This window comes from Saccopteryx bilineata, chromosome 1 (genome assembly GCF_036850765.1).
Source record: "Saccopteryx bilineata isolate mSacBil1 chromosome 1, mSacBil1_pri_phased_curated, whole genome shotgun sequence".
Classification (NCBI taxonomy): Eukaryota; Metazoa; Chordata; class Mammalia; order Chiroptera; family Emballonuridae; genus Saccopteryx; species Saccopteryx bilineata.
In genome coordinates, this window is record NC_089490.1 from 389,769,569 (window position 1) to 389,791,958 (window position 22,390).

The window sequence follows — 22,390 nt, forward strand, 5'->3', positions numbered from 1 at the left end:
AAGTTCTTCAAGGACAAGAAGTGTTTCATTTGTCTCTTAGTTTCCAACACCTAAAACTTATTAATACTCATCTCTTGCTCAACAAGTAAGTGGTTCCTATACCTAGCATATAGGAATAAATCAGAGAGTCCTTCTAAGGCCCCTGCTCTTCTGGGCCCTTCACTCAGAGCCCTGGCAAATCCTCTGGTTCATTCCGTGGGCAGCTGCCTTCTAATGCAGTGACCCTGAGAGTCTCAAGCAGGGGTAGGGAGGGATAACAACGTGGGCTCCCCTCCTGTTCTTGGGGTATACATCAGAAACCCCCATGGGAAACTTGTAGATTGAAAAACCACATTCAATATTATCCTGTAGTTTTACATTTGAAATATGGAAAAAAAGAAAGCCTACCATTAAGTAAAGCCAGACAAAATCTTACTGGCTGGTGGGAAGTAATGCAGAACACAGATAAGTGGAGGTTTGTCAAAAAGGGACAAAGATTTTTAAAGTGATTGGGAATTCTTGCTTTGGTCCCAGGCTCCATACATCTCCTTTTTTCCTTACCTGAATTATTTTACAGGGTTAGAACTCACATTACTGACAGCCGGTGATAATTAAATTATTAGAAATAATAAGCATTGAGTGCCAGAGACTGTGCTAATACTCTGTGAATATTTATGGAGGATACTATTAGTAAACTAATTTATCAAACTATTATACATATAGGTAAGTGAAGCCTAGAGAATTTCAGTATCTTGTTCAAAGTTGCATGATTACTTGATGACACAGACAGATCTTGAACCCACAGACAGAGGCTAGCTGCCTCCAAACTCTGGCTCTCGACTACACTACCTTACTGTCCCTAAGTGGGCTGCCCGAGCTCAGATGTTGGGACCACAGCATTAGAATGAACTGGGGAATTTTAAAAAATGCAGATTCCTGGGCCAAGTCTTCATAAAGCAGATTCTTTCTACCCAGGAATATGTGGTTTAACAATCTCCACAGCTGATTCTGTATACCCTGCTTAAGAGCCACTCCATTGAACGCCGGAACCTGGGAGTGGTGGGGCAAGCCTAGAAGGGCACAGGTGGCGAGGACTCAGTGTACAGGAAAACACCCCTAAAACGAGCTTCCATAGCACACCTGTTTGATAGCATCTAGGGCTGAGGCTGCCGACTTAGAACCCCGAGGAAACCCCCCCTCGTTAAGGAGGTTTAGTTACCTTTCCTGAGCTAGTACCTGAGTGAGCGCAAAAGGGTGGGACACGTGGCTGACCAAGACCTGCCGCAGCTTCCCGTTGAAGTCAGCGCTCTCAATCCGGTCCAGGTGTGCATCTACCCAGTAGATCCTGGGAAGGAAAGCAGATGGTGGCTGCTCAAAATCCTTACCAGGGAGCCCAGCCCGCCCCCTAAGGAGCTGTCTGTCCCTTTCTGAGCTGAGCTGGCAAGAGCCGTGAGCAGTCCAGAGGCACCCTTGATGAGAGCTCACTGAGTCCCAAAGCTGAAGAGGGGAAGATGGTGACTCGTTCGTGGGGAGGCCAGGGCTGTTCTGACCCTCTAATGACCTCAGAGGAGCCACCACTCAGTCTCATCTTCAGCACCCGGATCCCCCTTTGACTCCTACCCAAGAATCTAAGCCCAACTCCCATGAACATTCTTCAAGAAGAGACTCGGTCTACAGGAACGTCCCGAGGTTAAAGGAGGAGGCCTTTCCTGATCTCCATTCCAACTCCCTGGATGACTCTAACTCCTTTCCCTTCTTCTGAGGGCAGAAAGGGGAACTGACCACTTCCGAGCTCCATTCACCCTCTTCTCCTGACCTTTAGCATTTTTTTAATCTAGACCAGGAGTTGCAAATTCCCATGTCTGAAGAATCAGCCCTTAAGTGGATGGGGCAATAGAACCTGTGGTCTGGCCAGAGGACATGCTCTGCTAAAGTCATTCAGATTAAAGCCGTGTGAACCGGACAAACAAAGCCCACCTGAGGGCTCAGGGCTGAGGGCTGGCTTCAGCAACCCCTGCTCTAAGAGGATCTTTGCTCAGCCTTCCCACTGCTTTCTCTTCCCCACCTACAAACAGCTTTCTGGGTTTTCTTTTCTTTGTTCGTTTTCACTACTTCAATCTCAACTACTACATCCTCTTCTCTGCCCACCCCTATATATCCAGGAGACTCTTTAGGGCAGGATTCCCACCTGCGGGTATCATAGTCCAGGGTAAGGCCATTGGGCCAACCCAGGTCTGTATTGATGAGGACCTTCCTCTCAGAGCCGTCCAGGTTCGCCCGCTCAATCTTGGCAATGTGGCCCCAGTCTGTCCAGAAGAGGTACCTGAGACACAACAGTGACATCATCATCGAGGCACAGGAAGATGGCACCCAGAGCTTTAGAGAATACAAGGGACACACCGATACCATTAATTAATAGATAGGCATCCTGCAGGGGCCTCTCCACCAGGCCCTTCCTGCTTCCCTGGGTCTTTTTTCCTGCTGGCCACCAACTCACCCCTTCCTGGGGAAAACGGCAATGGCCCGAGGCTCATCCAGGCTGTTGTTGACCAGCACTTTGCGGCAGGAACCATCTAACCTGGACGCTTCGATGGTATTTCGGCCTGTATCTGTCCAATATAAATTCCTGGCCACCCAGTCCACTGCCAGCCCATCGGTGGTCTTCAGCCCATGCCCGATCACAGTCTCCATGTTGCTGCCATTCAGATCTGCTCGCCTTTGGGGAGGACCAGGGTCGGATGACTAAACAGGTTGACCAGCAATAGACCGAAACCCCTTCAACCCATGTTCCTACAATTGTATCCCCACTATACTGTAAGTTCCATAGGGGCAGAGACCAAGTATCTATAAGTACATTCCTCAGTATCGAGAACAAGACATTTGCAGAATAAATAGATTCTTAGGAGGACAGAGTGTTTCTGGCTGTAACTAATGGGCATTTAGGTCCATGTCTTGCCAGAAGAAGGGTTAATAATTCCCCAAATACTTAGGGAAGAGACAAGGATTGCTCGGGGGTCATTATAAAAAAGGCCAATTTGTCAAAACCTAAATGTGCATTTCTACAGAAGTCCTACAGCAGAGAAATCAACTTCAGGATGGGGGGGCATATCCCAAAGACATGGGGGACTTCTCTAAACATCTGGCCATCTGCCCCAGCATGACATTTTCCAGGGAGAACAAAGGGGGATGCCCTTGTTCCTGCACATGGGAATCCCTGCTGTGGTGAGCCCCTCTTCCTGGTGGCAGGGCATCACACTCCTCAGCTGTGTTGGGGCAAAAAAACAAAATAAAACTAAAACAAAAAATATAAAAACAAAGCAATAAACAGCCATGTGAACAAGCACAAGCCTTGGCATTTATCCAGGGCTCCTGTATTACAGTACTACAAACACATGGTTTAGCTACACGGCCGATCCTTCAACAAGTCTTAGATCCTTAGAGCAATTCCAAGGCCCAGTTGTAGGGGAAGAAGGCTCCAGGTCCCCAGCCTGACATTATCTGATTTTTCTGTTTGTTTTACATACTGGGCTTTTTATTAATCTTTAAATAAACAAAACAAAAACCCAAAGTTTGAAACTCTGTTGTAAGTAGTAACACTACAAGTGTCTGAACAAGTCAGAGTCAGAACTCCCTGTCCGAGTTGTCAAATCGCTGAGTTCATTTGGAGGTCAGCATGGACCATAACCTCACCCACCAGGGACTGGAAGCAGCAGGTCTATGGCCTCCAGAGGTTTCGAGGACACTCATACCTGATAACATCCAGGAACACATCTGTGTAATAGACCTTTCCATCCACACTGTCATAGTCTAGGGAAATGACATTGTTGAGTTCGGGAACAGGGACGTGCACATCTGTGTGGTCGCTGGTGTCCAGGGAGATGCGGCGGATGGAGCCGCGGCTGGAGAAGAGCAGGTAGGTCTCCGGAGAGGGATCACAGGTCTTTCCGTCCCCCTTCAGCTGGATGCCAGTGGGGCAGGCACAGGAGAAGCCAGAGGGCCGAGGCAAACAGAGGTGGGAGCAGCCACCATTCCTCGAGCCACACTTGTTAAAACCTGGTGATGAGAGGGAGAGAAGCATGAGGTTGGGCACCCTGCCTGGAATATTGTCTGAATCTCACAAAGGCTCTGTTTTTCTGTTGTTCTAAATAACAGGGTTTGGTGCCTGGCAGGGATGAAGTACAAGGGGCAGGAGTGTCTCCAAGGCATCATTTGAAAGTGACAGCATGAGGCAGTTGTAGTACCAGCCACACCCAGAGGCAACACGCCCTGATCCTGGAAGGGGGCTTAGGTGAGCCCCGTCTCTGGGACTGTAAAGAAATCTCTGCTCGCTGATGTTTTGATGCCCTCAGAAAGCCAGAGGCTCTGGCTCACAGCCCTAACAGTCTTCTCACCCAGTGGCTGTGCCCGGTCCACAGCCTGGATGTCCATGAGGCCTGGCAGGTTGGACCTGACCAGGATGATATTGCTGCCAGTGTCCTTGTCAGCACGGTGGATGCTACGAGTCTGCCAGTCAGTCCAGTAGATATAGGAGTCGAGCAGGGTGAGGCCATATGGGTGCTGCACAGGTGACACCAGTGTGTGACGATTGGCACCATTCAGGTCAGCAACCTCAATTCTCTGTAGAGGGGGGAGAGGGTAGGGCTGGCTATCAGTAAACGAAGCTCACAGAGGAGGTGCCAAACAGGCTTCTCCAGTCTTCCAGGCCACTGGAAAGCAGCGGGAGCAGGACTCTCACCTCGGTGTGGGCATCAGCCCAGAGCAGCTGGGAGCTGGCTTTGTCTACAGTCAGTCCATTGGGCCAGCCGAGGTTGTTGCTGATGAGCACGGTCCTGTCGGAGCCGTCCATTCCAGACCGCTCTAACTTGGCATTCTCGCCCCAGTCAGTCCAGTACATGAAGCTGGGCAAAGAATACTAGCTGGTTATTCCCACAGCTCCAGGATACGATACTCTAAGTACTTATAATATGCCAAACCCTGTGAAAAATACTTCACATGCAAAAAGAGGAGCTGCTGCTTAATGGGTATAGTGTTCAGGTTTGCAAGATGAAAACCTGGAGATGTGCTTCGCAATAGTGTGACTATACTTCATACAACTGAACTACACACTTACAAATGTTTAACATGGTCAATTTGTAGTATTATTTTTTATCATTATTATTTTTTCTTTTTTGTGACAGAGACAGAGAGAGACAGAGAGAGGGACAGATAGGGACAGACAGGAAGGGAGAGAGATGAGAAGCATCAATTCTTTTTTGCAGCACCTTAGTTGTTCATTGATTGCTTTCTCATATGTGCCTTGACAGGGAAACTACAGCAGACAGAGTGACCCTTTGCTCAAGCCAGTGACCTTGGGCTCAAGCTGGTGAGCCTTGCTCAAACCAGATGAACCTGCGCTCAAACTAGCGACCTCAGGGTCTCGAACCTGGGTCCTCTGCGTCCCAGTCCAACACTCTATCCACCGAGCCACCGCCTGGTCAGGCTTTTTTTAAAACCACTATTAAAGAAAAGGTCTTATCCATGTATTATCTCACTTAATCCTCAAAAAAGTCACAAGGAATGCATTTCCACTATCATCTCCATTTACAGGTAAGAAAGCTGAAAATCAGAGAGGTTTAACACTGGACTCAAAGTAACAGAAACAGCTAAAAAATGGTGAAGGAATTTGAATCCCAGATTTCTGAATTCAAGGGTCATGGTTTTAACCTCAACCCCATGCTGCCACCCTGAAAGAAGTCACAAGAGAGTGAAACAGCCCCCGGAAGGTCAGTCTTAGTGTTCCCGCGAAGCATGCTCAATCTCCATGGCCCACGTTCACCCATCCACAACTCCAGCTGAGCCGACCCCTCCTGCTGCTCAGAGTCACAGAGCTGGCTCTCACCCCATCTCATGGTACAGTACAATGGCCCGGGGACTGTCAAGATTCTGCCACACCAAAACTTTCCGCATGGACCCGTCCAGATTGCCCACTTCAATCCGGTTGGTGCCAGTGTCTGTCCAGTACACTTTCCGGCCAATGGCATCCACCGCGAGCCCATCTGTGGTTTGCAGCCCTGCAGGAAGTCAAGAGAGCACACTGGCTCTTGCTTTAAAACAGATGGGATATTTCCCCAGCTCTGTAGCCAGACAGGTGGTCCCTGGGCTGGGAGCAAGGCCCACCTGTGGTGATGATGTCCTCGTGCTGTGAGCCATCCAGATTGGCACGGCTGATCCTGTGCAGTGTGCTGTCTGACCAATACACTTTTCCTGGAAAGTGAAGGCATGGCTCAGCCTGGACCCTCAACCCCCACAAAGGGACTCAGAGAGCCCTCCCTGCACCCCGCAGTAGAGGAAATCAATGGAAATGTAGAAATGTCATAACAGGACAGTTCTTGGCAGAGAGGGAGAAGAGGGCCAGGAACTATGCCCCATAGTTTTGTTATGACATAACCAAAGGGAAAGTGCTGGAAAGACAGGGGCTGACACTGTGCCAGAGGGGATGGTGAGCCCCAGGCTCTTAGCAGGTGACACTGGGGGTAGAAAAAAAAGGACAGCAGTTGCTATGGGGCAGGGACAGAAGGCGGGGGGAGGGGGGGAAGAGGGCCACACAGACCTTCTTGGGGATCCACTCCAATGGCAATGGTGTTCTTCATGGTAATGTTGATTGGTACCACCACATCGGCAAAATAAGGGATGTCCAAGGACACCATGCGTATGTCTATCCTCCTGGCGAAGATGAGGAAACTATTCATGCCTGCCCAGATGGGGAGAGAAGGAGAGAGGACAGTCACCCTAGCACAGCCATGAGGAAGATTTAGAGCAGGGGTCCCCAAACTAAGGCCCGCGGGCCACATGCGGCCCCCTGAGGCCATTTATGGAAGGGGCACCTCTTTCATTGGTGGTCAGTGAGAGGAGCATAGTTCCCATTGAAATATTGGTCAGTTTGTTGATTTAAATTTACTTGTTCTTTATTTTAAATATTGTATTTGTTCCCGTTTTGTTTTTTTACTTTAAAATAAGATATGTGCAATGTGCATAGGAATTTGTTCATAGTTTTTTTTATAGTCTGGCCCTCCAATGGTCTGAGGGACGGTGAGCTGGCCCTTTGTGTAAAAAGTTTGGGGACCCCTGATTTAGAGCAAGGTGAACTGCAGTTCATGCTCTGGCTCTGTAAGGTTCTAGTTGAGTGATCCTGGGCAACTGGTTTCAACTGTGTATCAATTTCACCATCTGTACAATAGGGGTAATAACATCATCTGTACAATGTTGGATTAGAAGAGATTGTGCACAGGCTGCACTATCGAGTCTGACATAGTCATAAATGATAGCTCTTTAGTAATGTCACCGTAGGACTCTCTCTGAAGGACCCTTAACATGAAGTTTTAGAAACTTCATGGCAAAGTCAAAGAGGGCTTTTCCCCCAGCCCAAGAGGCACAAGTCACAGCTCTTTTCTAACAAATTCCCTGGGAACTTAGGGTTCCAGTGCAGCCTGCCATGCACATCCCCTAGGGAGAAACACGGACCTCCAAAAACGTGGGCAGCCAGGTCCTGCTTCCAGGTCCTGCTGATTAAGGTTGTCACATAGCTTGCGCGGGTCACACAGTCACAAAAGTGCCTCATCCAAGGGGAGTTCTATTACATTGTAGATAACATACATTTAAATATTGATGATGAGCGATTTGGGGCAGTTGGAACTAAATAACTTATTCTAACCAAAACAGGATATAATAACAATTTTCCGACAGATGTATATAAGGTGTCTGAGAAAGGAGAATCTTTTATGAAGATGCATTAAGATGCCATAAGAACTAGCCTGCCCAGGTGGAGGCACAGTGGATAGCACTGACCTGGGATGCTGAGGTCCCAAGTTCAAAAGCCCGACCAAGGTCACTGTGCAATCATAGACATGATCCCATGGTTGCTGGCTTGACCCAAAAGATCACTAGCTTGAAGCCCAAGATCTCTAGCTTGAGCCCAAGGTCACTGGCTCAGCTAGAGACCCCTGGTGAAGGCGCATATGAGAAACAATCAATGAACAACTAAAGTGCCGCAACTATGAGTTGATGCATCTCATCTCTCTCCCTGTATGTTTCTGCCTCTTACTAAAAAACCCCCAAAAAACAAACCCAAAAAACAAACTAGCTGGAGCCTGCCTCCAATCCTGTCTATCTGCTCCCCGGGCCTCTGTCAGGACCTCTCCACTCCCCTAAGCCTCTAGAAGCACCAGGATGCACAGTTTCTCTGACCACACTGGAGTCCATCTCATCTAGAGGGAAGGAAGAAAGCCCCTGCTGCTCCCACTGAGGCTCTCCCTGGGTCTCCGATGCTTAGACTCACCTGGTGAACAGGTCTTGCCATCAGGCATCAGGTTGATGCCTGTGGGGCAGGTACAGCTAAAGCCACTTGGATTTGGGGACCGAAGACACAAGTGGCTGCAGCCACCATTCTCCACAGCGCATGGCGTAGACACTGGGGAGAAAGGAGGAGAGGAGTCAACAATCGGACCACGGCAGAGGAAAGCTGAAAAGAAGCCAGTGTGGGCCAAGGGCTGCTCACCTGGGGGCCGCCGGCGGTGGAAGACGTGGATGTCCATGAGGTTTTCCAAATTCTCCTGCAGGGTTTCCCGGTCCAGCCCGGTCAGCCGGTCGGCGCTCTGGATACTCTTGGTCTGCCAATCCGTCCAATAGATGCGCTCTCCATAGAGGGTCAGCCCAAACGGGTGGGGGAGCTGGCTTCCAATCAGCACCTACCAGGGACCCAGCATGTGTGTCATGCCCCAGCGAGGTCCAACAGTGCACAGTAGAGGAGTCAGGAGACCAGTGCACAGTCCAAGAGCTCAGGAGAGGAGTCAAAATGCAGCTTGGCTACTACTGCCTGCTGTGTGACCTTGAGCAAGAGCTGGTTATAAAACCTCTTTGAGTCTTGGGCTGCCAACCTGTGATATGATTGTGATAACACTTGGTTCCAAGGGTTATATGATTGCAAAAAATCATGTATTATGTATATAACCTTAAAGTATCTCTGCCCAAATTGCTTATTTACAAAAGGAGAATGACAACTTTACAGTAGACATCATTTTAATGCTGTAATTAGAGTTAATATCACAATAATGGGATAAGCCAACATCTGTGCCTCCTGAGACACGCTGAGAACTCAGGCCATGGCTTCACTTAATGTAGTGTGCCTACCCCCAACACATAATCTGGGTCTAATCACAAGGAAAATATCAGACAAGTTGAGGAATACTCTACAAAATAACTGGCATTTACTCTTTAAAAATACTAAGGTCAAGAAAGACATAAACAGACTAAGGAAGCATCCCAGGTTAGAGACTGAAGAGAGGTGATACTAAAAACAATTGTGACCTGGGATTGCATCCTGGACTAAAAAAAAAAAAAAAAAAAGATAAAGAAAAGCTATAGCCTGACCAGGTGGTGGTACAATGGATAGAGCTTCGTCCTGGGATGCAGAGTATCCAGGTTCAAAACCCCAAGGTCACCAGCTTGAGCATGGGCTCATCTGGCTTGAGAGCAGGGTTGCTGACTTCAGTGTGGGATCACTGACTCCATGGTCGCTGGTTTGAGCCCAAGGTTGCTGGCTTGAGCAACGGGTCATTTGCTCCGCTGTAGCCCCTTGGTCAAGGCACATATGAGAAAGCAATCAATGAACAACTAAGGTGCCGCAACAAAGAATTGATGCTTCTCATCTCTCTCCCTTCCTGTCTCCCTGACCCTATCTGTTCCTCTGTCTCTGTCTGTCTGTCTGTCTCACACAAAAAAAAGAAAAGAAAGAAAGACTATAAAGGGGGAGGTGGAGGAGGGAATAGGGGTGATAAATGGTGATGGACAAAGACTGGACTTGGGGGTGCTGAACACACAATACGATGTACAGAGATATGTTGTAGAACTGGGCACCGGAAACCTCTATATGTTAACCAGTGTCACCCCAATAAACTCAAATTTTTTTTTTGTATTTTTCTGAAGCTGGAAACGGGGAGAGACAGTCAGACAGACTCCCGCATACGCCTGACCGGGATCCACCCGGCATGCCCACTAGGGGCGAAGCTCTGCCCACCAGGGGGCGATGCTCTGCCCTTCCGGGGGGGGCGGTGTCACTCTGTCGCGACCAGAGCCACTCTAGCGCCTGGGGCAGAGGCCAAGGAGCCATCCCCAGCGCCTGGGCCATCTCTGCTCCAATGGAGCCTCGGCTGCGGGAGGGGAAGAGAGAGACAGAGAGGAAGGAGAGGGGGAGGGGTGGAGAAGCAGATGGGCGCCTCTCCTGTGTGCCCTGGCCGGGAATCGAACCCCGGACCCCTGAACGCCGGGCCGACGCTCTATCACTGAGCCAACTGGCCAGGGCCAAACTCAATTTTTTAAAAAAGGAAAAGCTATAAAGGACATCATTGGGGCAATTGGTGGTGAAATTCAATATTGACTGTGGATTAGATAGTAACATTGTATGAATGCTAAATTTCCTAATTTTTACTTTTGTACTGTGGTTATGTAAGGCAGTGTCCCTGTTCTTAGGAAATATGCACTGGAAAATCTTGGGAGCAAGAGCAGGATGACTTCAATTTAATCTCTGATGGTTCAGAAAAATAATAATGTGTGTGTGTAAATAGAAATAGAGAATGAGAATGATGCAACAATGTAGCAAAATGTTAGTTATTGGTTATTTGTTCTTGCAATTTTAAGTTTTGCGTTATACCAAAATAAACAATAACAAAAACAAAGAGAGAGAGAGATCGTCATGCAACTGGTGATTGATCAGTGTTCTCTGTCATGGTTTTAGGAAAGCACTTACACCCCCTGCCCACAATCCACAGGAATCCCTAGTTCCCTTTCATCATCAAGCAGCTGGACCCCCAGGGATCTGGAGAGCAGTTGCAGCCTCAGAGAACTAGCACAGGCCCATGCTGGGTCCCTCCAGGGTCCTGCCCCCTAGCTCCTATCAGCAGCGGGCCAGGAAGGGATGCCCTGAAGGCTGGCAGGGCTGTGGGAGGATGCCTTAGCGCAGGGGTCAGGAACCTATGGCTCGCGAGCCAGGTGTGGCTCTTTTGATGGCTGCATCTGGCTCGCAGACAAATCTTTAATAAAAATAATAATAACGTTAAAAATATAAAACATTCTCGGCCCTGGCCGGTTGGCTCAGTGGTAGAGCGTCGGCCTGGCGTGCAGGAGTCCTGGGTTCGATTCCGGGCCAGGGCACACGGGAGAAGCACCTATCTGCTTCTCCACCCCTCCCCCTCTCCTTCCTCTCTGTCTCTCTCCTCCCCTTCCGCAGTGAGGCTCCATTGGAGCAAAGATGGCCTGGGCGCTGGGGATGGCTCCTTGGCCTCTGCCCCAGGCACTAGAGTGGCTCTGGTCGCAACAGAGTGACGCCCCGGAGGGGCAGAGCATCGCCCCCTGGTGGGCATGCCGGGTGGATCCCGGTCAGGCGCATGCGGGAGTCTGTCTGACTGTGTCTCCCCGTTTCCAGCTTCAGAAAAATACAAATATATATATATATATATTTTTATAAATATATATAAAACATTCTCATGTATTAAAATCCATTCATTTCCTACCACTCATGTTCACTGTTGCGAATGGCTGGAGCCAATCACAGCTGTCCTCCAGGACAACACCAAATTTTTATTGGATAATGCTTAACGTACACAGTTGTTGTATGGCTCTCACGGAATTACATTTTAAAATATGTGGCGTTCATGGCTCTCAGCCAAAAACGTTCCGACCCCTGCCTTAGCACCACCCTTACCTTCCTCTTATTGCCATCCAGTCCAGCAAATTCAATTGTCTTCATGCCGGCATCAGCCCAGTACAGCCTCTGTGACCCATAGTCAATGGCCAATCCATTAGGCCAGGTCAGGTTGGAAGAGATGATGACCTGGCGGCCCGAAGCATCCATGCCAGCTCGTTCAATCTTGGGGCTTGCACCCCAGTCAGTCCAATACATGTACCTGGGCACAGACAAGGGAGGTCTTACAAGCCTTCCGGTTAGCACCCAGTGGGGGTTCATAGGAATAGGACCTAGGTTTCAGGGTTTCTGCCTGTAACAGCTGCCCCAGCCTCCTGTCTCAGCCCCCAGTCCTGTCCTGGGCTCAGAGCTGTCTCTGAGAGTTTTGTATCTTCTATCACTATCAAAAGGCACTTAGGGTCTTAATAAAGAAAGAATCTAGCTCGAGGAGTACTCAGCAAATAAGGCCTATTTGGGTAGAAAGAGGAGAACTGAGGATGGGAAATAAGAAATGTTTTCTCAATTGGATGAGTTAAATAATTATAGTACATAAATTTAATAGAGTAGAATTCAATATAATCATTAAGAAGAACAATATAGAGCCCTGGCCGGATAGCTCGGTTGGTTAGAGCTTCATCCTGAAGCGCAGGGTTTGCCAGTTTGATCCCTGATCAGGGCACATACAGGAACAGATCAATGTTCCTCTCTCTCTCTCTCTCTCCCATCAATAAATAAAAAAAATTAAAATAAAAAAGAATAACATATAGATCTATATAATCAAATGGAAAGATCTATGTAATATAGATGATCAAATGGAAAGATAGCCAAGATATATAACCATGTGAAAAAATCAAGTTGCAACCAAAACAGCATGACATCGCTGTAAAGCCAAAACCACCACCGCCAACAACAAATGTGTATAGACACATAGAAGAAAATTTGGAAAAGGTACCCTCAACTGTTAACAATGGTTATTGCTGGAAAGTGAGAATATAGGGAATTTTCACTTTCCCCAGATTTCTAATGAGTTACTTTTATAAGCAAACAAACAAACAAAAAAGACATAAACACAAAAAAAGATGAGAAAATTCAAAGGTTTCTTTGTCTACTGAGGAGTCAGAGCTATCACTATGCTCTGCAGTTTCCACAGCTGCCCTTGCTGCCTGGTTTGTCCATAACAACTGGCGGCTTTCCAGTCTCCCCTCTAGAACTCAGGTCTGCAAGGTGGGTGGGGCTCCTTCCAGAGAAGCAGGTGCTCACCCGCCCATGGGTTCCACCACAATGTCTCGGGGACGATCAAGGTTCTCCCAGATGAGTACTGTCCTCATACTGCCATCTGTGTTGGCCACCTCGATCCGGTCTGTTCCTACCAAGCAGTAGGGGGCAGAGATATTAACTCTAGTCTCGGACATTCACCCTTTTACCTCCCATGCCCAGCACAGAGCCTGGCATGCAGCAGAGTCTCAAGAAGTACATTGTGGTAGATGTACAATGGATAATTAGTGAACTGAATTTCGAGAAGAAATTCAAGGAAGTGATCAGTTCCATTTCTTTGAAGAGTAAGGCTTCCTCAACCCTAGCAGCTCACTCTGTCCTCTAATTTCAGACAATGCTTCTCAGACTCTAGTGTGTATAAGAATCAGGAGAGCTTGTTAAAATACAGATTCCTGAACCTAACCCCCAAAGATTCTGATTCAGCAGGTCTGGGGGCAGGGCCCAGGAATTTGCATTTCTAACAAGTTCCCAGGTAACGCTGATGCTGCTGGTCCATGGCCCACACGTTGAGTAGCTCTGATTTAAGGCATTTCCTTTGCCTCCCACACTCAACTTGGCTATTAGAAAATGCCTGTTTTACCAAGACAGTAATGAAAGAAAAATCAAAGGGCACAGTTTCTTTATCTGAAATGCCTCAAAACATTCTCAAGAATCAGCACCATCGCTGAAGCAGCTGCCATTTGATTGGCAAATGCCAAAACGTCAGACGTGAGTGTCTAGCTTCTGCTCTGCTGCCGCCCCACCCCTCCTGACCTACCAAGGACTTCTGGTCAAGATAGAAGTGGTCTAGGAGGGCACTGGGCTCCTTCTACCTAATGCCAATATTTTAAATAAGAGGAGTCCCAAAGAGTCAGGCCATGGCCTCCCTGTACATACCTGCATCTGTCCAGTATAGCTTGTTGGTCACCCAGTCAATGGCCAGGCCTGCTGGACTCTCCAAACTGGTATCTACCACCACCTGGGCAGGAAACAAAGCTATAGAACCAACTGGATTTGCACCCAGCTCTGGGGCCTAAACTTCACCAATTCTCAGAGTGGGAAAGGTATGGGAAGCCCTTACCCAGGAGACGGAGGATTCTACCCCTTAATCTCTGCCCCTCCTTGAGGGCCCGGGCCCACCCTGGGCCCTACCTCCTGTCCTGTTCCATCCCACTTGGCCCTGCTGATGGTGTCAGTGCTGACATCTGTCCAGTACACGTGGTCATCCTGGGAGTCCCAGTCAAGGGCCACAGCACTGCGCACGTCAGCCAGTGGGATGACATCGTCGGACAGGTCCTCTGTGTCGAAGCTGATCCGACGGATGTCCATCCTTCGGGCAAAAAGCAGGAACTTGTCAAGACCTGATCAAAGGCCGAAAGGGGTCTTCTTTTAATGCTCTAAATCCAATAACAGTGACAGACACAGACGCTCACCTGTGTGACATCTGGTTCAAGCATACCTCCTGGGATCTGGTGCCCTTTGTCCCCTACTCTTCACACCTCGGGCCCCCTTTGAGCACTGGCCAGCCCATGCTGACAGAATCAGACTTTAGAATCGCATGGAAATGGAGTCTCTCCAAGGCCCAGAAGCACATCCCGTTTAAGTGTCTGTCAGCTTTATCTCAACTTCTCTCACCTCTCCTCCAGTGCGCTGGCTGGCTGCCGCTGACCCCCACCCCCACCTCTCTCATTTCCATGTCTGCCCCAGGGCTTCGGTGATGCGCTTCCTCCAGATCCCTGCCTCTTCCTCTTCTCTTCCTTTCACTCAATAGCGGCTGATCATTGAGCACTTACTCCATGCCAGACTCTGATCTCGGTGCTTTTCTTGCCTTGTCTCCTCTACCCTCTGAGCCACCCTTTTTGGTTCATGTTATTCTTATTCCCATTTTCTAGATGAATGACCTCGAGGCCAGGAGAGGTCAAGTAACCTGCGCAGGATCCCCTGGCTACATAGCACCAGAGCCGGGACTTGAACTCAGGTCTCACTCCTGAGAAGGAGCCCTGGCCACTCCCTTATACAGCTTCTTCCTAGTGTGCTCTTTTCTGTCCCCTGCCCCCCTTCTGGTCTGTCTGAATGTTTCCCAGTATACTTTTCTGCCAGGAAGGACACTTCCGGCCTAACTTTCCTGTGTTCCTTTAAGATCTGGGAAACTCTCAAGGGAAAGCTCCAGGGGAAACCTCTTGCACCTCACTGAGACAACATGGGAAGAGCTGCAAAGAAACTAGGTTTTCCATCGATGTGTGTTGAATAAAGATCACCCCTGTTCCTCTGAACAGTTTCCCTAATCTCTGGAAAGGACCCAGATCCCAAGAGAAATCTGATCGTAGCCAGAGACAAAAGGGTCAGTGGGTACTTGGTGGTAAGACAAGCTGCTGATGTGTGAGGACACCCCCCGCCCCCCGCCCAGGCCCCTTGCTGGTGATGCCGGAGCCTGCATCACTCCTCCCTGGACTACTCTTAGGTAAAGTCACCTGTGGCTCTGAGCTAGGCAGGGCCATCCTCTCAAGGCAATGGCCCTGCAAGAGCTTAAAGGCAGACAAAGTAGCAGTTCAGGGAGTGACCAGGGAATCCCATTGTCTTTCACTGTTAGGCACATATCTATACAGGGTCTTTGAATGCAGAGCATCATCAGAAGTCCTAATCTTGGCTCTCTGGTTTAGGGGCTGAAAGGAAGTCTTCAACAGGGTGAGATTAAAGGTAAAAAGGTAGGAAACCATTTCCCTTCTTTCTAGAAGGGCCCGGATCCCTCTTACTGCCTACAGAGTAAGCATCCTACCTGGAAAAAATAATACAGAAGCCTGGCTGCAGGTGTTCATACTTGACTGGGTGGGGTCACTGAACCTTTAGCAACAGCTACTGGGCCCTCAGCCCTCAGCTTTGAGCTAAGAGCCCTCGGCCTCTTACATTCTTCCTCTCCAGAGACTACCTGAGGAGGCTGGCTCCTCCCCACAACAGGCAATCCCTCAAACTCGTATCCCAGTTCCTTCCACCCACCCTCACAAGGCACCTCCATTGAGGCAGGTGCCCCAGACCCACTTACTCTGGGCACAAGCATGGCTGCTGATCTTGCGGAAGCCGGTGGGGCAGGCACAAGTGTAGTTCTGGCTGCTGGGCAGACACAGGTGGGTGCATCCTCCATTGTTTTCCCCACAGCGGTTTTTCCCTGCTCAAAGAGCCCAGAGCAAGAAGATCAGGTAAGACTAAAGGTGGACCTCAAGCTAGGGGTTTAGCTATGGTGCAAGCTCCCTGGAGGGAGGAACTATCTATGTCTTATTATTATTTTATTAGTCCCAGCAGTGAACATGACACATAGAAGATGCTTTATACACATTTGCATAAATTGCAGTGGTAGTCAACCTGGTCCCTACCGCCCACTAGTGGGTGTTCCAGCTTTCATGGTGGGCAGTAGCAGAGCAACCAAAGTATAAATAAAAAGATAGATTTAACTATGGTAAGTTGTTTTATATAAAGATTTATTCTGCCAAACTTAGCGAAAATCCGACATAAAGTACTTGGTAAGTAATTATTATTATATGCTTTAACTTGCTGTAACTCTGCTTTATAAATTTTATAAAGTAAAGTTACTTCCCTACTTTATAAATCACCATCACTGTGGAACCGGTGGGCGGTTAGAAAATTTTACTACTAACAGAGATACAAAAGTGGCCGTAGGTATAAAAAGGTTGACTACCCCTGAATTGGAAGACAGCATGTCTTTGTGAATCTCAATGTTGTACTACCCTAAATGTCCAGCAGAGGGAGGAATTAGCCCATGTCAAAGCCAGTGTCAAATTTTCTGGTCAGAAAACAATGGCAACTGTGACAGGTGCAGGGAACGTTCTCCATGGCACCCGAGTTTTTTACCTGCAGGCTGGCGCTGAGGGTGCAAGGTGTGGATGTCCATGGGGAAGTGGAGTTTGTTGCGAATGATCTCCTGGTTCTTGCCAGTAAATTTGTTAGCACTATTGATGCTCTTGGTGTGCCAGTCTGTCCAGTACAGGCTGTCTTCAAACACCGTGATGGCAAAGGGGTGCGGGAGGCCTGGGGAAAGTCCAAGAGGACCTCAGTCCAGACGTGGCCTGCCTGGTTCCCACACAAATCTCACCCTCTGCCAAGGCTCCAGGGGGCCAGGACGAGGAAAGGAGGATGAGAGATGAAGGAGAGTAGATGAAGGGCCTCACCCTGGCTAATGACAGCTTTGCGGTGACTCCCATCCAGATTGGCCCTCTCAATGACGTGGTGCTTAGCGTCCACCCAGTACATACGATGACCGGCATAGTCAATGGTGAGGCCATTGGGCCAGAAGAGATGGGTATCAGCAATGATGCGGCGTCCCGAGCCATCCATGCTAGAGGCTTCGATGCGGGGGGTGTTGCCCCAATCTGTCCAGTAAATGGTTCTAGAAAGAGAGAAAAGGACATTGAGAGACAGGCAGTAGAGGATGGGTAGGTAACTGGGATAGTAATCAGGCAAGGAACTTTTATCCAATTAACCCAGAGGACTCCAACTGGTAGGAGATACATTTTTTTGGGGGGGTTTAGAGCAGGGGTAGTCAACCTTTTTATACCTACGGCCCACTTTTGTATCTCTGTTAGTAGTAAAATTTTCTAACCGCCCACCGGTTCCACAGTGATGGTGATTTATAAAGTGGGGAAGTAACTTTACTTTATAAAATTTATAAAGCAGAGTTACAGCAAGTTAAAGCATATAATAATAATTACTTACCAAGTACTTTATGTCGGATTTTCGCTAAGTTTGGCAGAATAAATCTTTATAAAACAACTTACTATATAGTTAAATCTATCTTTTTATTTATACTTTGATTGCTCTGCTACTGCCCACCATGAAAGCTGGAATGCCCACTAGTGGGCGGTAGGGATCAAGTTGACTATCACTGGTTTAGAGAGTGGTTTTTTTTTAACTGTTCTAATTTAAATGTCTCTAGACAGGGACTCTATTAATTTAATATTTTTTTTGCACTATCTGCCTTGGGGAGGGCACTATCTCAGGCATGGGGAGTGCAGCAGTGAACAACAGACAATTCCAGCCCTTGTGGAATTGACCATCTAATGTAATATTAGAACAGGCAGTTTCTTCTTTGTCACACTCGCCAGCACTGCCTTTTGTATTTTACACACACACACACACACACACACACACACACATACTTTCTAAACTAGCTGACCTACAATGGCAGGATCTTAGGACACTCCCCTCAAGTGACTGCATTGAATTTTTAAAAGCTGGGGCTAACAATTTCCATTTCAGGAGACTTTTCTTCTAATAATAAAAGTATTATTAAGTTCTTAATGTTATGAGCTACTAATAAAAAAATACTAAATACCTACAATTTATCTAATGCATTCATCGCCCTGGCCGGTTGGCTCAGCGGTAGAGTGTCGGCCTAGCGTGCGGAGGACCCGGGTTTGATTCCCGGCCAGGGCATACAGAAGCGCCCATTTGCTTCTCCACCCCTCCGCCGCGCCTTCCTCTCTGTCTCTCTCTTCCCCTCCCGCAGCCGGGGCTCTATTGGAGCAAAGATGGCCCGGGCGCTGGGGATGGCTCCTTGGCCTCTGCCCCAGGTGCTAGAGTGGCTCTGGTCGCAACATGGCGACGCCCAGGATGGGCAGAGCATCGCCCCCTGGTGGGCAGAGCATCGCCCCCTGGTGGGTGTGCCGGGTGGATCCCGGTCGGGCGCATGTGGGAGTCTGTCTGACTGTCTCTCCCTGTTTCCAGCTTCAGAAAAATGAAAAAAAAAAATGCATTCATCATCTCATTGGATCCTCACACAGCTATGAGGTAGGTGTGTTTTACCACCAGTGGGACAAGAGTAAACGGAGGCAGAGAGAGATGAAGTAGCTAGCCTAAGGCCACACAGCCAGTTCCTGCAGAGCCAGGTCTCAAACCCAGCTGTGCCTGGGTGCAGAGCCCACGCTGTTACCACCACACTATGAGGATGTCCCCCCACCCATAATGTCTGGCTTAAGTGGCCTGGGAAATGTCCCTGCAGGTTGCAAGAGGGATTTAGGAACTTGAGACACAACTCACTCACCCCTCCATGGGGTGCAGGGCAATGGCCCGAGGCTTCTCAAGGTTCTGCCAAAGCAGCACCTTGCGGTGAGCCCCGTCCAGGTTGGCCACCTCAATCCTGGATGTCCCTGAGTCGGTCCAGTAGAGTTTGTCATGGACCCAATCCACAGCCAGGCCTCCTGGTGGAAAGAGTCAGGGGGAAATTGACAGGAATTCAGCCCCGGTTCTTCTGTGTCATAGTAACAACTCTGGCACGAAGCAGTTTCTTGGGCCCAGCAGTGTTCTGACCATTTTATATACAGTAATTCATTTAACCAGCACAACAACTCTGTGTGCTAGGTACTACTATGTTTCCCCCAAAATAAGACAGTGTCTTATATTAATTTTTGCTCCTAAAAACGCGCTAGGTCTTATTTTCAGGGGATGTCTTATTTTTCCACGAACAAGAATGCACATTTATTGTTGAACAAAAACTCAGCATTTATTAACATACTGTAGTCATGTCATCACAAACATCAGCATAACCAGCCAAACTCTGAATTTCATCAAGAATTTCTTGTGACTCTATTTCCATGTACAACAATTTACCGTTTCTCTGAAAATAAGACAGTATTATTAGGGCATTAGGCCCATTAGGGCATGTCTTATATTAATTTTTGCTCCTAAAGATGCACTAGGTCTTGTTTTCAGGGAAGACCTTATATTTCTAAGCTAGAAAAAAATTGCACTACATCTTATTTTTGGGGAAACAGGGTATAACCCCATCAAGATGAAGAAACTATATGTATCTGGGTTGATCAGAATACTCAATACCAAGCCATCAAAACAAAATTCAGAATTAAGCTGGATGCAAAACCTGATAAGCCCTGGCCGGTTGGCTCAGCGGTAGAGCGTCGGCCTAGCGTGCGGAGGACCCGGGTTTGATTCCCGGCCAGGGCACACAGGAGAAGCGTCCATTTGCTTCTCCACCCCTCCGCCGCGCTTTCCTCTCTGTCTCTCTCTTCCCCTCCCGCAGCCAAGGCTCCATTGGAGCAAAGATGGCCCGGGCGCTGGGGATGGCTCTGTGGCCTCTGCCTCAGGCGCTAGAGTGGCTCTGGTCGCAACATGGCGACGCCCAGGATGGGCAGAGCATCGCCCCCTGGTGGGTAGAGCTTCGCCCCTGGTGGGCGTGCCGGGTGGATCCCGGTCGGGCGCATGCGGGAGTCTGTCTGACTGTCTCTCCCCGTTTCCAGCTTCAGAAAAATGAAAAAAACAAAACAAAAAACCTGATAGAAAAATGTTACTGCCATTCGTAAAGTTTTGATTTCAAATGACTACATTCATCACAATGGTCGCATTCCAATTCATTAAACTCAAGAACATGCAAGTGATACAAACCTGAACCTATCAAATTAACCTAACAAATGTTATCAATATTAGTTCCATCCAGGATTTCACCAGAAGAAAAAGATGTTCTGCTGCCCATGGTTTTGCAAACTTCAAGCCTGATCCTTCCATGGCTGCTCTGCACATGGTGTGGCCCTGCCCAACCCCCCAGAGCCTGCCTCCCTACCTGGACTTTCAAGCCCTGTAGACACAACCTCCTCCACATTGCTGCCATTGAGGTTGGCCCGCAGGATCCGGTCCAGGGTGACATCTGACCAGAAGACAAGCTCGCGCCGGTGATGGAAATCAAGGGCGATGGCATTCTCCAGGTTGTTGAGCAGCAGCGTGTACTCAGAGCGGTGCGGCAGCACCTGCCGGATGTCGATGCGATTGGCGAACAGTAGCACGGGCTCCGGCCCTGGGACATGGCATAGAAACAGAGCCCCACTGGGCTCCAGAGCTGCACCCTCAGCATGCACCCCAGCTTCTCGGCTGACAGATGGAGCCCCTGGCCCATTAGGGCATGTCCTGAGCTGCCGGCATCAGTACTAGGAACGTGGGAGTTTCTAAAGTATACTCCCCCAGCCCAGCCCACCATACCCAACCCCAGCAGGGGTTTTGGGAGGGGCCCGGAATGCACCTCACAACTCCATTTTCCTGAGATGAAAATCTTTCTAGCTCTCAGCAAATCGCTGAGCACTGGAGCACCTGGTTGTCTCCATTCTCAGACCTCTGCCCACCCAGCCAAATGCCAACACCCCTTACCCAGAGCCTTGCAGCTGCGCCGGTCAGGCCGGAGTTCGTAGCCTGCCTCGCACCAGCACTGGAAAGCCCCTTCGCTGTTGGTGCAGCCCTGGCTGCAATACCCTTCCTCGGCACATTCATTCACATCTGTGGGGACCGGGCAGGCCAGGAGCTCTTTCTTCTGCCATCTTCACCCCCCCAATTCCCTGGCTGACTAGTTGCGTTCCTGCCCATGTGCCCATCTATATTCCAGACCTAGTGGGAAGGCTAGATAATGAGTAGTTAAGGGTTTTGAAGTCATGCAGACCTGGGCTGGAATCCCAGTTCTGCTACTCACAAGCTCTGTGGTCTTTAATAAGTTACTTAACCTCTCTGAACTCCAGCTTCCCCATGTGTGAAACGGAAGGGACGATGCCTACCTCCTAGGGTTATTATGATGATGAAATGAAGTCATGTTCTTCAAATGCCTGCCCCAGAGGAAACACAGCTGCCTATCTGCTGCCCCTACCCAGCATCCTGACCCTGCTCCAAACCAGGCCCAGCTCACCCTGGCACATGCGGCCGTCCTCTGTGAGCCGGTAGCCTGTGTGGCAGGTACACTGCACGGCCCCCCGCACCATCTGGCACTTCTGGGCACAGCCGCCGTTGTTCACGTTGCAGTTCTCCTCACCCGTCCGGGGCCCTGTGCCAGCCAAACCAGAGATGGGAGTTGAGCCCGGAATCCTCCCCCAGACAGCCAACTTGGCATTCCACCTGGACCACGAAGAACAGCTCCCCAGGCTGCTAGCGTCCCTGGGGAGGACTCTCTTTGAACCGTGTGGGTGGGGTTCAGCCACAAACCATGGGCCGGCCAGCCCACTGGGGACACTCACGGCAGTTCTGCTGTGGGCTTTCATCGCTGTTGTCACCACAGTCATTGACCCCATTGCACAGCTTCCTCTGGCCAATGCAGCGCCCGTTCCAACACAGGAACTGGTCCGAGGCACACTGGGGGCTGCCTAGAGAAGGAGGGAGAGGGGGCAGGAGGACAGGTCAGGTCACAGCAGGGCAGGGCCTGGGTCAACAAAAGGACGGGAGCCTGTCATTTTCTAAAGCGAGCTGGAGACAGATGAGACTCAAGGTGGGAGGGTCGGGGTCCAAGGCAGGAAACGGCTCAGACAGGGCTGGCTGAGTGTCTGCAACCGTTTTCTTCCCAGGACACCACAGTGGAAGGTGCGGGGTGTGGGAGAGAGAGGGAGTACATCTCTGTGCCCAGCACCTGGCCAGGGGAGTGGGCGTGGGGGCCGCCAGCCACAGAGAGCAGTC

General features: G+C 49.3%; 1 protein-coding gene across 2 annotated transcripts in view; it reads right to left on the reverse strand.

Moving 5' to 3' along the window:
- LRP4 (LDL receptor related protein 4) overlaps positions 1-22,390 on the reverse strand; it is a 61,259-nt gene that overhangs the window by 15,818 nt on the left and 23,051 nt on the right. The window contains exons 9-31 of one of the 2 annotated variants that reach the window (XM_066251438.1): positions 21,958-22,083; positions 21,633-21,767; positions 21,107-21,232; positions 20,529-20,759; positions 18,999-19,155; positions 17,128-17,345; positions 16,811-16,987; positions 15,987-16,109; positions 14,099-14,307; positions 13,844-13,925; positions 12,953-13,058; positions 11,714-11,915; positions 8,513-8,702; positions 8,294-8,425; positions 6,569-6,709; positions 6,136-6,222; positions 5,858-6,029; positions 4,715-4,877; positions 4,371-4,596; positions 3,729-4,032; positions 2,477-2,695; positions 2,168-2,302; positions 1,216-1,324 (exon numbers count right to left, since the gene is read on the reverse strand). In XM_066251438.1, the coding sequence (XP_066107535.1) occupies positions 1,216-1,324; positions 2,168-2,302; positions 2,477-2,695; positions 3,729-4,032; positions 4,371-4,596; positions 4,715-4,877; positions 5,858-6,029; positions 6,136-6,222; positions 6,569-6,709; positions 8,294-8,425; positions 8,513-8,702; positions 11,714-11,915; positions 12,953-13,058; positions 13,844-13,925; positions 14,099-14,307; positions 15,987-16,109; positions 16,811-16,987; positions 17,128-17,345; positions 18,999-19,155; positions 20,529-20,759; positions 21,107-21,232; positions 21,633-21,767; positions 21,958-22,083 (3,770 nt within the window). The remainder of the gene's footprint in view (positions 1-1,215; positions 1,325-2,167; positions 2,303-2,476; positions 2,696-3,728; positions 4,033-4,370; positions 4,597-4,714; positions 4,878-5,857; positions 6,030-6,135; positions 6,223-6,568; positions 6,710-8,293; positions 8,426-8,512; positions 8,703-11,713; positions 11,916-12,952; positions 13,059-13,843; positions 13,926-14,098; positions 14,308-15,986; positions 16,110-16,810; positions 16,988-17,127; positions 17,346-18,998; positions 19,156-20,528; positions 20,760-21,106; positions 21,233-21,632; positions 21,768-21,957; positions 22,084-22,390) is intronic. The other variant, XM_066251439.1, reaches the window with a different exon arrangement.